We start from the raw sequence: 15,622 nt of genomic DNA on the forward strand, positions 1-15,622 counted from the left end.
TGATAACGCTTAAGCAAGCTTGAATAAAGGTTATAGGCTATTTTGTGATCAGCAGCAATGTTTGTTTGAAGTTGGATTTAATTCATATTTAGCATGTAAAGCAGGGTCATTTCTGTAGTTAGAAAAAAGGAAAAGTGTGATTAATTTTTCGAGGCAAAATGTTCAAACATGGCTGTGATTGAGGGAGCAATGATTCATTTCACTGTTGAGAAAAATTCAGCGATCTCTTTGGTGCAGTTGATGAACAGTACCATCCAGCCTCAGAGATGAACATTAATGATATTTGTATCACCTTCAAAACCCCACAGAACTATTGAGAATAGCAAAGAATGCATTTATTTAAATCTGTATTCCACTCTCCTGTGGATTTTAATGACAGAGCAGTGTTTTTATTTATTATCTGATTGTGATTATGCAGATGTGTTCGCATATCAGGTATGTGTGGTTAGTGATAATATTTAACAGTGCTAAGTCTTCCACCTATTTGAAAGTGTATTAAATGCTTCAAAGAAAATATTTTATTTTGTTTGATTCAGATTTGAATTTCAGTCATTTTTCTTATTCTTTTAGGAATAGATAACTTACTGTCAATTTGTCCTATGCATTGGCACCTCAAAACACTTTTTAATCTCAAAACTCGAACACTTTGTGGGAAGTTGGCAGGTATGAGTTCATCATGTCATTGTTTCATACTGCTACATGTACATATGTGATAAAAACATTGATAATGCAACTGGATGTACTGCCTTCTTTGTACGATCTATAATGACTAAAAGAAAATGCAAACTTGACATGGCATTTTTTTAAAATGATTCCTCTAAATGGTTTTGTTGATGGTCATTTTTAAAAATGTAAATAATGTAGTTTAAAGTTTGCTTTGTCTCAAGATCAGTAAGTAGATCAACCTGATGTGCAGTACAATTATTTCTCATCAGCTTTGCTACAGTTGATCTGTAAGTCAGCCATTCTTCTGAACAGATAAACAGATCGTACTAAAAATTCATGTTAAGCAAAGAAGTGGAAATGTATCACTGAGCTTAATATAAATTGGTTGAAGGATTTTGATGAATACTGAAGGTTCATTTAATACCATGAATGGTTGATAACATAACAATATAGTTTATCTTTGTATTTAATCAAATTAGAAACAGAAAGATACATTTTATGTACCAATTTTGTATGCTTATTTTTCAGAGCAATTTGGTAAATGTTTCCAGATAGAATTAAAAATGAAGATGATCTCAGAAGCACTACAACAGAGAAAGGTATTCATGTGAATGACCTGTTCCCACTGAGCCAACTTAAAAATGGATTGTGGACTATGCCTGTGGAAAATCAGAAAAGACTGCACAGACTTGAATAATCATCATAACATGCTGATGTGACCTTGATTGATGTCTCATTCTTGTCAATTTGGAGTACTTCTGAGAAACTCTATTTGATGATTCAAATTTTTACATATGTATTTGTTACAATGAAAATGATGCTGATTTCAAGTAAAGCAATGGTTGCCCGATATCTGAAATAAGTTATTGTTCAGGAAACCAATATGTTATCATTGCCTTTTCCCAAGGGTACTGTTTTTGTGTAGTGTCTGGTGAGATTTAGTGTCCAAGGCAAATGCTAAACCCTACCAAGCAGTGTCAAACAATTCCTGAAAGAAGACAATAATACATTTAGCAAATTAAATGATGTTATGGTATGTCATTTGAAGGCAGTGCATGGCAATGTTTATTAGTTCATGTCTAATGACTTTTGTCAGGCATAGTATCCAGGAGTATTGTTTTGAAAGAAATCCCAGTAGTTGGTTGATGGAAAATCAAGAAATAAACATGTAGTGTAATGATTTAAGATGGAATAAATATATTGGTTATTATCTAATAATTTAAATGTCCTTATTGGAAATCTACATGTATTCCAGGGTTCCCACGCTATCGGGAGAAAGTCCAGAGAAAATGGAAATGAAAAATTTTTTTCCAACTGTGAAAAGTCATTGAATTTCACAAATATTGATGAAAGTCAGGAAAAACCCAGGAACTTTCTGCCAGCAATTGATGGCCAAAACAATCACATAATTGAGTCGTAACTAAACTGATCGTGAGTTACATTTATTGAATTCTAACCAGAATATTTGGAGGGTGCAGTATGGATTATTTGGGTGCTTGCAATAAACATATATATGCTGAGTAAATCCAAACACTCAGTGGATTAGATTTGTCTGGTGGATTTTTTTTTTCAATGTCAGCTCAATATCCATATCTTTTCTTATATGGAAGGTATGAAACCAGTCTAGCATCACAAGAGGCCAACATGGTAGTGGCAAAGCGTAGCTGCTTACCGGATGGCTTTGCAAAGTCTAAATGTTGTTGGATCAAGTGATACATGCATGAAATCGATATGAAAATTACCTATTGTCTCAGAAATTGTGACTACTATAATCATTATGTCTTTAATCTGCTGAAGGACAAGATAAAACTACGGCATTGATGAAATGTGACCTGGTACTCGCGATTTGCATTGCTAGTCACATGAGTATACAGATTTAACAACCCACATTTTCAAATGTTGTGGAGAAAAAAAAATTAAAAAATATTACATGAAAGTGGTATACTGGTTGTTATAAAAATACAAAAATGAAAGAACACAAAATTTTCTGTATTTATATATTCAGAGAACAACTTCTGAAGTTTTGTTGTATCACGTAATTACCATGTTGACATGTGCTCTCTGCTTGATAAATCAGACTGGCCAGATTGTGAAGTCATATGACTAGTAATGCAAATGGCAAGTACAGGATCAGGTTTCATCTGTGCCTTAGTTTTGTCTAGTCTGTCAAATGTCAGCAGATTAAAGACATAACTAGTATAATACTTGCCTTTTCTGAGAAAATAAATCATTTTCCTATCGATTTCATACAGGTATAAGTTGATATAACATACATTTAAATCTTATAGGCCCACTGGTAAGCGACTACCATATGTCGCTACCGCATCGTGGCAGCAGATTCCAAATTTTCGATATGCAGTTGCAGTGACCCATCACCCAAATGTCCATATATAAAAAATGGGGTGAGAATATTTGGAGCTAACTCATATTAGAAAACGGACTACTATTAGTTTTAAGCCAAATTTTTAGTCCAAATTGTTGAATCTCAGAGCTGAAATGAGAAATTGTTGTCCTTAAAAATGATACGAGCCCCTGTATCAATACAGGTTTGGGGACTGGTTTAACGAATTACATGAGAAGTTGATTTTGCAGAAAATCCAGTCCTTGTTAAGTATATAAATTTGAATGTCTTTTGTCAAAATTTAAATCAACCCTTTTGAAAATGTTTTTTAAATAATGTTTTTTTAACAGATTGTCTTAAGGAGAATAGGTTGTTTGAAAACTCTTGTTTGGGATTTTCTTGGCACAAAAAATTCAGGGTTAAACTCTTCTCATTACAAGACAAGATTCTAATTATTTGCTTTATTGTTTGCTTTTTAAATATATACTGTAACAGGAAATGTTTACTTCCTATAACATGCACACACACACACACATACACATATATATATATATATATATATATATATATATATATATATATATATATATATATATATATATATATATATATAGTGCTATAGAATTCTTTAGAATTAAAGGTTTGAAAGGAAACAAAACTAATTTATGTTCATTATGTTGTTCCCACTTAGCAACATAATGCAGGTCAGCAAAATAAAGTTAGAATTTTTATTCTGTACATTTTTTACATGCCAATTTATAGGAATATAATCAAACTTGTTTCGTGTGATACATTTTGTGGTTTTGTACATGATCATCTTTTCTGACTTAGATGTTTTGGAGAGTCTTGAAAGAGAAACATCTTTAGATTTAGAAAATGCATGTTTTATAATTTCAAAATGCTCTTTAATTCCATTCAGGAATGGTCATGTGTGAAACACTGAAAGAATCAATTTCATTTTGGAAAAACCCTGGACAGGACTTGGAAATTTATCTTTAGAAAAGCATGGGAACCATGGTATTCATACTTTATCTGTAATCTGAACATTGTTATGAAATTGATGACCCAGACCTGATGTAAATAATAGGGAAACAGTTGCTGTTATTTTATTTATTGAACAAAATCCACCTAGTCATAATATAATTAAATGAGAAAATTTGGTTTCTCAACAGAGGAAGATATAAATGATAAAATTAGCTATGCAGAAGTTAACTTTTAGCAGCTGTATAACATTTTCAACACTGAATGTTTTTTTTTAAACAGCTGGTAATTATATTAGAACAGTTTCCTGTTTTATATTATAAAATTTCATGCATCATAAATCTGTATTCCATCTATGCTTACATAAATAAAAAAAAGTTGCACAATAATAATCAGAAAAAGCTGTAGTAGTGCCTTAAAGTAATTTTCGGTACTTGAACAGTGGTTTAGCATTCTTTCGTTTGAAACATGTTGTCATCAAACGTGTTTTTTCTTTTCTTGTTGAGTGTATTAAAGTATGTAAATACAATAAAGGCATGTTTTATGTAGTTCCATTCATTGATCAAGACTTCTAAATCCATTCAGATTATCAATTTTAATCTTTTGTTTTAATACCAGTAACACATTACTTGATATTATTGCATGCTACATCTTTTCCTTGTGTTAGTCCAAAGTTAATATTTTTTCAGATTTGTAATGAGAGTTCTAAAACAACAAATACCTTGAGCTCAGTCTAATATCTCCGTCATTTGGAATATAATTTTTCTTCGACTCGGACGGAGCCTGAAAATACAGCAGAGCAGGGAGGGAGAAGGGAATTGGGAAGTAATAGCAGATTCATATTACACAATTAAAATTAGTTTTGAACTAAACTCCATTTTAGTAGGACTAATAAATCTCCATAATAATTTAAATTGTAAAATGTGGCTGAATTTGCTATCCTGGTGGAAGACTGAGGGCATAGGATAAGCTGTCAAAGTGAACTTATCATTGCTGTCTCTACTGTAGGCTAGAGGATGGCATGACAACTTGTGCTGACACATTTTGGCCAAATGCATAAATATCTTTGGTGTGACATTGATAGAAGGTAAAAGAACAAGAAGGTGGAATCGAACCACTAGAAAACGGCTTTTATGGGTTTCGATTTCATGAAAGAAGGATCTCAATGAGAGATGTTGTTGTGGGGTTTAATGCCATTTTTCAGCACACGATAGGCTATGCATGGCGGCCAGTATTAATGGTGGAGGAAGAACCCGGGGAAAACCCCAGGAAGAACCACCGACCCATGTGAAACTGACAAGCTTTCTCACATACCCACATTGGCTGAATCCTAGACTCAGACCCACGCAGACAGAGATGAGATGGCAGTGATCTGTAACAGAGAGTGCTTTAGACCACTCGGGGCCCCCTCAATGAGAGATTATTAAGCTGTTTTAATAATCTGAACAATCCACCTTGAGATGGTGACGACAAATGATTTTTTGAGAGGCAGCAGATGGTTTCAACCCTTTCTCATCTCTTCTGATTGAAACATAGAAATTTCCATCATTTAATCATAATTGACTTGTCTACTTTTGTACATGAACACCATTCCTGTGAAATCTATTTGCATTGTACAATTTATTTTATATCATTCACAAAAAGAAAGATGTAATATATCGATAGGTTATTTTATGTGCATTGTTTGTATATAGGAATATATTGCGCAGTTACCTGATATGTTAATTATTTTGGGACTCAAATAGGGTAAATATTATATGAAATTTAAATAATACCCAAATAACTCTAAAAATTTTTCATATTTAGGTTATGATGCTGAGGTAATTAGGTAAAGATTTAGTTGTTCGAGTTGCGCGATGAGTTGAATCCCCAGGTACAGTTATAATATACTGAAGATGACATCAAAGTTGTTTTAGAAATATTTGGTTTATTAACCTGGACTTTTTAATGAATTCATGTATAATCACTCGTTTTTAATATTGGATTGTTATGCAATTTTTTTTAATGTACATTTTGTCAGATATCTCTGTGATAAACATTCTTGCTCATTGAAATTGCTTATATGACCACAAGTTCATGTTTTTACAGAATTATCATAGTCCGAATGAGACTTTACAGTTGAAATTGGTCTATTAATTAAAATATTACATTATTTTATTTTTTAATGCCACCATATTGTTGGGATGTAATGTTTTGTTGTAGTCACCCATGCGTAATGTTTACTTTTTTAAGGACCTAATTAAATCAAATTTGTTACAATATGAGATTAATGAAAATTAAGTTCGGTTTTTCCCCTTTTTATTTAAATTACAAAATGAGTTATGCCCCACAGGGCGACAGGGTACAAGCTTGTATATGTCCATCATCATGAAGATGACATCATAATTGCCATAACATCTTATAAATTTCTAAATGATGGAAGTAAAACTTGCTGAGGTCTAAGGAATCATTAGAGTAAATCATCCTTGAAGCATTGCTGCATCATTCGTTGTTCATCTTACAGCAGGTTTATTTTGAATGCAGTATCATAACATTTATCTGATGGTGGCCATAGTCAAAAAATTTCAGTAAAACACTATGATTCATTGTTCAAATTTAAGTATTTTTAACTTTATATGTACTTTTGCAATTATGTTTTGGAGTGTAAATACAATTTAAATTGATGGTCCTATACATAATTTGCTTTCAGTACAAAGTTAGGAAACTGGCCAGCATCAAACACAAGCCAGAACATTGTTGTATTTATGTGAGCATGTATTTTTAGCCTTGTGTACATTCAGTTTACTGTGAATGATCTTCATTCTTTCTATACTACTAATAACAAGCACTTTATTTTATGAGGGTACCAGAGTTAGTGATATTATTTTCTCCTGAGGCACTCAGGATGCATTAGGCATATGATGTGCATTAATCTAATAAATTGTGTGTATTTCAGTATTTATGATGGCTACTGCCTTTCAAGATAATGGTTATACAATTTTGTTTTTGAACACATTAGATTTGTTTCTTATCTTAAGGTTACTGGGAGTTTATTCCATAAAATAGCATGGAGTATGCAAATGATTTTTTCAAAATTATTTTTTTTTTGGAAAATGGTGTTATGCCATGATTATTTGTAACTGATCTCAATTTAGGTCCCTGGCATTGTTTTTCTGATTTAAAATGAAAACACACCTTTCAGATATTGAGGGCAACATTTATTTCTAACTTTGACAGTAATATGGACTTGCGCTTGGCAAATCTGTTCGTGGATTTAAGCCATTTTCAATCATGAGAGTAGAATTTTGGATGGTGTATCAAAGGGTTGATATAGGATAAGTCTTGCTGCCCTTTTATGAACTTTATGGATTTTTTCAACATTGATATCATGTTGTATATCTCTACAGTAGTGGTCTAGTAGAGGAAGAATGAATGCATAGTAATATAATTTCTGATATTTTAGTGGTAGATAACTTTTTATTTCATATGAAAGATAAATTCTTGAATTTACTACAGAACAAAACTTGTTTCACTTGCATGTACCAGTCTTGTTTCTTGTGAACATGAATTCAGAAAAGATAGTCAACAGGGTTATCCTCAGTATACAGCTCAAGATTGGATTTCTTTTCACCGATAATCTTTGCCCAGTTCCAAGCAATATTGTCTTGGTTTTTAGGGGATTGATAAGCATGTTACTCAGTGAACGCCAACAGTAATCTCTACCCAATTGATTGTTCAGCATTTTAAAATTAGAATCAGACTTATGTAAAGTTGTATCATCAGTATATAAACCTGTTATTGAATGTTGTACATAAAGTGGCATGTCATTTATAACCAATCTGAATAAATAATACAGGGCCTATAATATATCCCTGTGGAACTCCTTTGTTGATGGACGTAAACCCTGATTTAATTTTACCAATAATTTCTTAGTTTTTGTCAGATAGTTATGATTTGAACCATGAGAGTTATTAGTGAGAATATACGTACTGTTCAGGCTTCCATTAATTGTATAAAGAGGCCTTAAATTCAAGTATAGAGTTACAAACAATTCTTAATTGTCCATAGCAATGTATTATCACATATATTAAAGATGAATGGACTATCTGATCCACTCTGATTTTGTAGAATTTAACATTTTCAGTTCACTTCCTATGTAAAAAAACATACACATGAATGGATAGTGAATTCTACATTTTCAAGGATATTAGACTTAATAAAATCTTATAAGTATGTATTAAGTTTGTATTTTTTATATTAGAAGTTAAATTTGTTACTTATTGAATCTATTAACATTATTCATAATTTGTCCCATTAATCATAGGATCTTACAGTTTCTGTTTGGAGAGAAAGTCCTTATAATTTTCATATTTCTTTTGGAATTTCTGCGTTCTAAACTGAGTACTGTTCAGTAAAACATAATTGGGACCTGGAGAAAGCACTTTTAACGTGGAGTAGTCACCCATAGATGCAATTTAACATTTTGTATTTTTCTTGTATAAACTCTGTAATCTTTGTGCCCTAGCATATAGTTTTCTTTAAAGTGCCTTCCCTGGGTACCTGGTATCTTTAAATGGATCAGCCCCGATGTTTATAAATATTTCTCTTTGCAGTAACCTCTCAGTGATCAGTTGTCATATACAATAGGTTATTTTCCAATGTACAATGGGTTATTCTCCAGACAGGTGGTCAATTTCAGACAAATGACATCGACTTATTGGGATTCTCTCAGATTTACATCCGGCTGTCATTGGTTTGGTGGAAAGCTTTGTATTTCAAGTTAAAATGAATATGCTGAAGTTTTATATGAAACATTCAGATTCTTGCTACAAAAAGTTGTGTAATATTTGACAAAATATTAGACTTTGTTAACAGCAATTTGGATTTTTTTATCATACATTTGGATATTCTATATCATGAATTTGAATATTAGTATTTTATGTAAAATTGAGGAGATGAAAATATTATAGGGTCAAATAAGTGTGCAAGGTCTTGTGTAATCTGCACATTTGACAAGAGAACAGAAATCTTTTATCTGTGTTTTGACAGTACTAGACACTGTTAAAATATTTATAATTGACCCATTACATTTGGGAGATTATGGTTGCATCACCAATTAACACATTATGATAATATTTTAACAATTATTGAACTATGCAGTTGGTATTTGTGACATCTTTTTGGTTAAGGAGTGGCATGGTTATGAACATGGGTAGAACAGTTGGTTTCAATAAGAATTGAAAAAAATTAGAAATCTCGGATTAAACCCTACCATCAATACCATGGCATGACAATTTAGAAGCTACAAAAAGCCATATTGATCATGGAACAGCAGAGCATTGGCTGACAGCACAGACCAGGTCAGACTATGAAATAAATATAATTTATGTTGATACTAATGGTTGTAGAAGCTGATGTGGTTGACATTTTAACAGAGACTGCATAATTCTGCTCCTTTTGTTTGCATCTTACAACAATGCATATAATAAACTCACTAATACCAAAACAATATGATGTGATGTGATCAGCTAGAACAGAAACAATTTGACAAGTACTTAACCAACTCATTCAACTACTAAAAATACCAGACATTGCTACTACTGTAATTTTAGAAATTATTCGCTAAATTTTGAAAGCCATTTGAATTTTGTCAAAGAATGTTTCGCTCGGAGTAGGCTAAAGAGCAGGTGTAATTGGGAGTGGAGGAATTGGAAGAAAATACTTTTTTGGTCCAAATTTAATATTGCATTAATTAATTAACTGTTGTTATAGCAAAGTGTTGGTATATGGTGGTAGTCATTGCATCACTGTAGCTATAGCAAAGCAAACATTAATTTATGTTGGTAATCATTGCCATCACTAGCTATAGCAAAGCTTACAAGCTAAAACACCATAGATTCGTAAGGAAATGTTAGTGCTTTCAGCCTCACCACTTTATATGATGGGTGGTTTAAAACATTTTTTTTTTAGTTTTTAGCTCACATGTCCGTATGCTGCTGTGTGCAGCCTCCATCCACGTGTCAACATTTTCTTCTTATCACTCTTGAATGCCATTTTTTTTTTTTAAATCTGATTTTGGTCAAACTTGGGATTTATGCTTATATCATCAAGATCTTGAAGAGTTTAAAGAATGAGCAAGATCCTCTTGTGTTAATGAGGAGATCTTGTATGTATCTGATTGAATCGGTCTATTATGTCTCTAGAGATCATATTTCTGATCTGATTTTAATCAAATGAGGGGAAGAGCCCTCCAAATAATATCTGAGAATCAAGCAGGACAGCTCTCAAAAGGCTTTTGCTGTGCTCCAGCAAAACCATGTATGTCTCCGTGGTGGCATCTCTACAGAAATGGAGAATCTGGATAGAGTGCACCATGGAAATTTAGAGTACATTTCTATGGTTTGGCAATGGATTCTATCAATTTCTGCAAGACAGCTGGAGACATTAATTCCTCCTTTAGCAGACACAATTGTTGTAGTAAACCAAAAAAGATAAGTACTGGAGATGGTAATGAATGTATGAACCTTCAGTTCCAAAGCCTTGAAGGACTTAATGGGGAGATAGGCATGGACAAAACCACCAGCTGGGATGTGCACAAGTCCAATGCAAGGGCCTTAAATGGTCATGTGGGCAAATGGACCCTGTAACTAGAGATCAAATCCAGGGGCTGAACCTTATTATCTTTGCTAACTGTTAAAACAGTCCAAGACCTGGATGATATCACCATATATTCCATGTTTATTTCAAAATTTGGTCAGAAATAGTCTCCAGTCCAAAGCAGTTAAAAGCTCAGCTAGTCACATTGAAGGTCACTTCATTAGCATGCATGCTTTGAACTTGTCTGAGATCTTGATGACATGTATCCCAAATTTAGTCAAAATTGGACCAGAAATATGGTCTTCAGAAACGTAAAAAGGTTAGACAGAAGCAAGATCGCCCCATTAATATCTATGGATCTCATTATCACACTTGTTCAAGATTTTGATGATATAAATCCATAGTCCAACTTTGATTTTAATCAGACCAGAAATTTCGCCTTCCAAGTGTTGACAAGCAATTCTTGACATGCAAAGGTGCTCAACACTTGAAGTATGCACAGCCAAGCTAGCTAAAGAAATAGCCAATTTTTAGATGCAAAATGACCTCATAAATTTGCACAGGTTTCACTCCTGATAGCAAGAGGTGCAAGTGTGCTCCTTGCTATACATAATTTGACAGCTGAACATGCTACTAATGGTGCTTATGTAGTATTGTAAAGACACATCCTGTGTTGGACATCACAATTACCTTATAATATCATCTTCATTTGCATATTCTTTCTTATATCCTAATACAAAGTCTCTTATTTAGAACTGAAGTCAACCACAATCTTGATGATGATAAACTCCAACAGATTAAAAATATGGTTTCAACAAGGTGAGCCAATAAGATGCCAGTTAACTTCATTAATATGCATGGATCCCACATACTTCTGAAATTGCCCATGATCTTGATGAAATAACTTAATTCCCGAGTGGTCTAAAGCGCTCACCATTACGGATCACTACCATCTCACTTCTGTATGCATGGGTTTGAGTCTCGGGTTCAGCCTGGGTGGGTATGTGAGAAAGCTTGCCAATAACTTCTTGTGGGTTGGTGGTTCTTTCTGGGGGGTTCCCGGGTTCTTCCGCCACCATGTATAGCCTATCTTGTGCTGAACAATGGCGTTAAACTCCACAACAAACAATAATTCCAGTTTTGATCAAAATCAGATCAGGATTATGGCTTCCAGAGTGGCAATAATCTAAGCTAATTACATTCTCACAAATAATCCATGGATCTCAATAATGAATGAAACAGTCCAGATCTTTATGATATAAGCATGTATTCCAGGTGTGATCTATACTGAAGCAAAAGTATGGGCTCCAAAAGGGTGAGAAGCTCAGCCAACCAGATGCTAGATTACATCATTATTATGCATGGCTCTCACTTATTATTGAATTTATCCAAGATCTCAATGATCTAAGCACTTCAAGTTTGATCAAATTGGTTCTGAAATGTGATAACAAGTCGCCAATCATTATTGAATCTATCCAAGCTATTGTTGACATATGCCAATATTTTAGACTTTGATCAAATTCAGATCATAAGTATGGCTTCCGGAGGGAAAACAAGCATATCAGCTGCAAAATCACCTGATTAGTTATATGGATATTACTCATTATTGATCAGAAGTGACCTCCAGTGAGTAACATGGTTAACAAATCAGATACAAGATCACTTAAACTTGATTAATATCCATGGGTCTTGCTTGTTATCAAACTTGTACAAGATTTTTATCATCTGAAACCATAAGCCTATTTTGATTGAAATCTGATCATAAGTATGGACTCCAGTAAGGTAAGAAGCACAAGGCCATTCTTGAAGTTCAGGTGGTCTAATGTCCAGGTGAAAATATGTACAATAAATGATCTACCATAATGCCTCATTGACCTGGATATGTGCAGAAACAACTATTTTCTTATTAGAATTAACATGACCTTCGACCTGCAGACCCAAAAGCTCACTTGGTCTAATAGCTTGGTGAACTGAAAATCTAAACAGCTCTACAATAATGGCCTATTTGCCAAGTGTACTGAAAATGTGTACTATAAATGATTCATTATACCAAAACAACTGCTTTGTGTTTAACAATAATCCTCCGTGTAGGTATTAGAAGGATATGGTTGTCTCTGGAATTAATGACCAACAGGTCTCAACAACCTGGACCTGTGCAGAACATTATTGTTGTTATATGTACTATGAATTTTATCATGCCAACCGAAACTTTTTCTTTAATTACTTTCATTACCAGTCATTCATTTGGTCATGGAACTTAATCGAAAACCAACCGAATTTAAGTCAAAATGACCTTTTGACCATTAAATTAATTTACCTCTTCCATGTCATAAGTATGTTGTACTCCTTTATCACCCATGGCTGTCTGTACTTAGACATCTTCATTTTTCATAAGTATGCAAAAACAAAAATATATCATCAGCAAAACAATGTAACAATCTCCAACACCTCAATGAAAGTGCCCGTTTTGTCAATCAATATATGGCTGTGCTTGGAAAAGAAACTTTGCCTGGCTCATCCAAACAGTGGAAGGTAATGCTGGGTCACAATGGCAACAAAAATTTACATGTGCTTGCAATACTTAGTTGAGCAGGCTTATGCATACTCGTGTTCAATAAAGGGTTCTCTGCACAGGTGGCCATGATAAAAGAACGTAATTGGTTATTGCTGGGCTTAAAACTAGCAGTTTGTCCCCTGGCCCAAGGCTGGTAAAACTTGGTCAGACTATGTTTTCATATTTTCAATAGTCCAGTGGCTAGTAAGGTTTCACCTGTCACCAGTTTTTATTTACACCGTCATAATTTTAAAAAAATCTGTCAGTCAGTGCCCTTTACCTTGGATACTTCTACCACAGAAGCAAAAGGATTCGTTCTTACCTTAAGTGAAAGCCATCCAAACTCTGGTTAAGGTATATGATTGAGAAAGAAATATTTGCACTTGCACCATTTTTTATCCCATTAATGCCCTTGAATTTTTACCTAAAAATTGATAGGCTTGTAGCATAAGTGTAAGCCACCTCACAAATTTTTTTGTCCAGGTCTATGGTGAGCAACTAAAATTATTAAGCAGCAACCATCCTTCCTTGATTTAATGAAGGTAACCCTGATCTTTGACCCAGAAATCAATGGCTTCTTCCTTATCCCACATACAAGCTGTAAACAATATCTGGCAATGTCATAAGTTCAAAATCTAGAATTATTGAATGGAAACTGAAATAGGCAACAGATGGATGTATGGTTGCATGTCATAAGTGCTTCTTCTTAAGGGTGTATTTTATACAGCTGTAGATCGGATCTAACATCATGTTACTTGCTTGCATCATGAAATTTCATGGCTACTAGATAGCCAAATTTTGCATGATGTTTAGTATCAAGGTCAATGTTTTTTTGTTTTTACATTAATAAAATGTACAGTGTTATGTATTTCTATTGTTTGCTTAAGCTTTTCCATGATCGTCAGCAGAATGCTTACTTAGCTAACTTTGATAATGATTGTGTTGTAGAAAATGTTTATATGGTTTTTGAATTCAAGGCCAGTTTTGTTCACAATTAGACTAGGTTTTTCTGTTTGCTTGATTCAATTTCTTTTATGACATAGGTTAAGTGAAAATGTGAATACAAATTTGATAAACAAATTATTCCCATTACAAATCAGTTTGTGATCAGAGTTTACAGTTGTGTTCTTGATACCCAATATAATGAGGATTCAGTTAAAATATCCACTGAAATTACTTACGTGCTCCTTGACTTTTGGATTAGTACATTACTTTGGATTTTTTGAACTCATTCAAAGACATTCTGGATTCAATCAATGTGTTATATCAGGACACTCAAGACTTGATTCGTTCAGAACATTTTGTAATTTTTTATTTGTGATAGGACACTCAAGAATATTTGGAATTAAATCTGCAATATTGTCTTTTGAATTTTTGTTCTGTATTGAAGGGAATTACTTGTTGAATTGACTTTAATTGTTGTTTCATTTTCTTCCTGTTACATATTTTAATACCCAGAGTCGTAACAGTAGAATGATGGCTGATGTCAATCTCTTTATTATCGGGACTCCAAGAATGATTTATTGAATCAAGCCATATTGGCTCGAGCACCCATTTCAAATGGAAATTTTTTTTGTTGATTAACAAAGAACACTGTCAACTTAAACAGCAGTTCTGAATCATCTGTAAAAGCTTCAGTTTAAATTAAGCTGGAATAGAAAATAACTGCCTATTCTTCATGAGGGTGTCAATAAATTGCACATGAGAATGGCACATTATTCGCCTGTCCCCATGTTTAATTATCCTCTATATTGATAACTTAAATTGATGTGCAGAAACCACTTTTTTCTTTCAGTGACCTTGACCTTTCATTCTGAAATTAATATCCTTATTCCTTGCTCTAGGGGCAAGCCATCTTCAAAGTTTGGGCCAGATATGTGATGTGAAATTATAGTTAAATTGAGCATACACCATTTTTCTTGTTTCAGTCAGTGATCTTGATTGATGCTATTGTGCAAAATTAATTTTCTTCTTCCTGACCTTTTAACTCAAAAATGAACAGCAGATGATGGATAACTTATTGTGTGGAAATCATTTTCTCTTAGTCACAGTGACTCATAAACCTGATATTGAACAGGTTCCTTCTTACCTCAAGTGCAAGTCAGCTCCAAAGTTTGGTAACTGTAGATGAACAACTTAAAAAAGTTATTGTGCACATACAACTTGGTAACACATTTAGATGGATGGAGAGACATCATAATATAAACAGCTTTATGATTAAAGTGAAAGGCCTCGTTACCTTTAAGTGCTTTAGCTGTTATGAATTTTCTTTCTTAAGGTATCCATGGCAAAATTCCTACCAATTAAGACTACCTTGGTTTAGACATTCTGGAGAAAAATTTGGAAGAAATAGTTTTATGATGGACTCACTTACAACCACAATGCAGCTAAGGGACTACTCTACATAATTTTTCTCATAGATGAAATACTTCCTTGATGTTTCAATCCAAGTATCCCAGCAGTTGTTTAGATGCTGCATATTGCAAATGTTTATAGATGTACAT

The 15,622-nt window shown here is 33.4% G+C and overlaps 1 protein-coding gene across 1 annotated transcript in view; it reads left to right on the top strand.

Annotated features, from left to right (window-relative positions):
- LOC149775745 (kinesin-like protein KIF22-A) overlaps positions 1-8,200 on the top strand; it is a 92,308-nt gene extending 84,108 nt beyond the window's left edge. The window contains exon 16 of the mRNA XM_089944482.1: positions 1,195-8,200. Coding sequence (XP_089800608.1) covers positions 1,195-1,221 — 27 coding nt within the window. The 3' untranslated portion in view covers positions 1,222-8,200. The remainder of the gene's footprint in view (positions 1-1,194) is intronic.
- Positions 8,201-15,622: the final 7,422 nt, after the last annotated feature.

This window comes from Sinohyriopsis cumingii, chromosome 19 (assembly GCF_028554795.1).
Source record: "Sinohyriopsis cumingii isolate HCF-2022 chromosome 19, ASM2855479v2, whole genome shotgun sequence".
In the NCBI taxonomy this organism is placed as follows: domain Eukaryota; kingdom Metazoa; phylum Mollusca; class Bivalvia; order Unionida; family Unionidae; genus Sinohyriopsis; species Sinohyriopsis cumingii.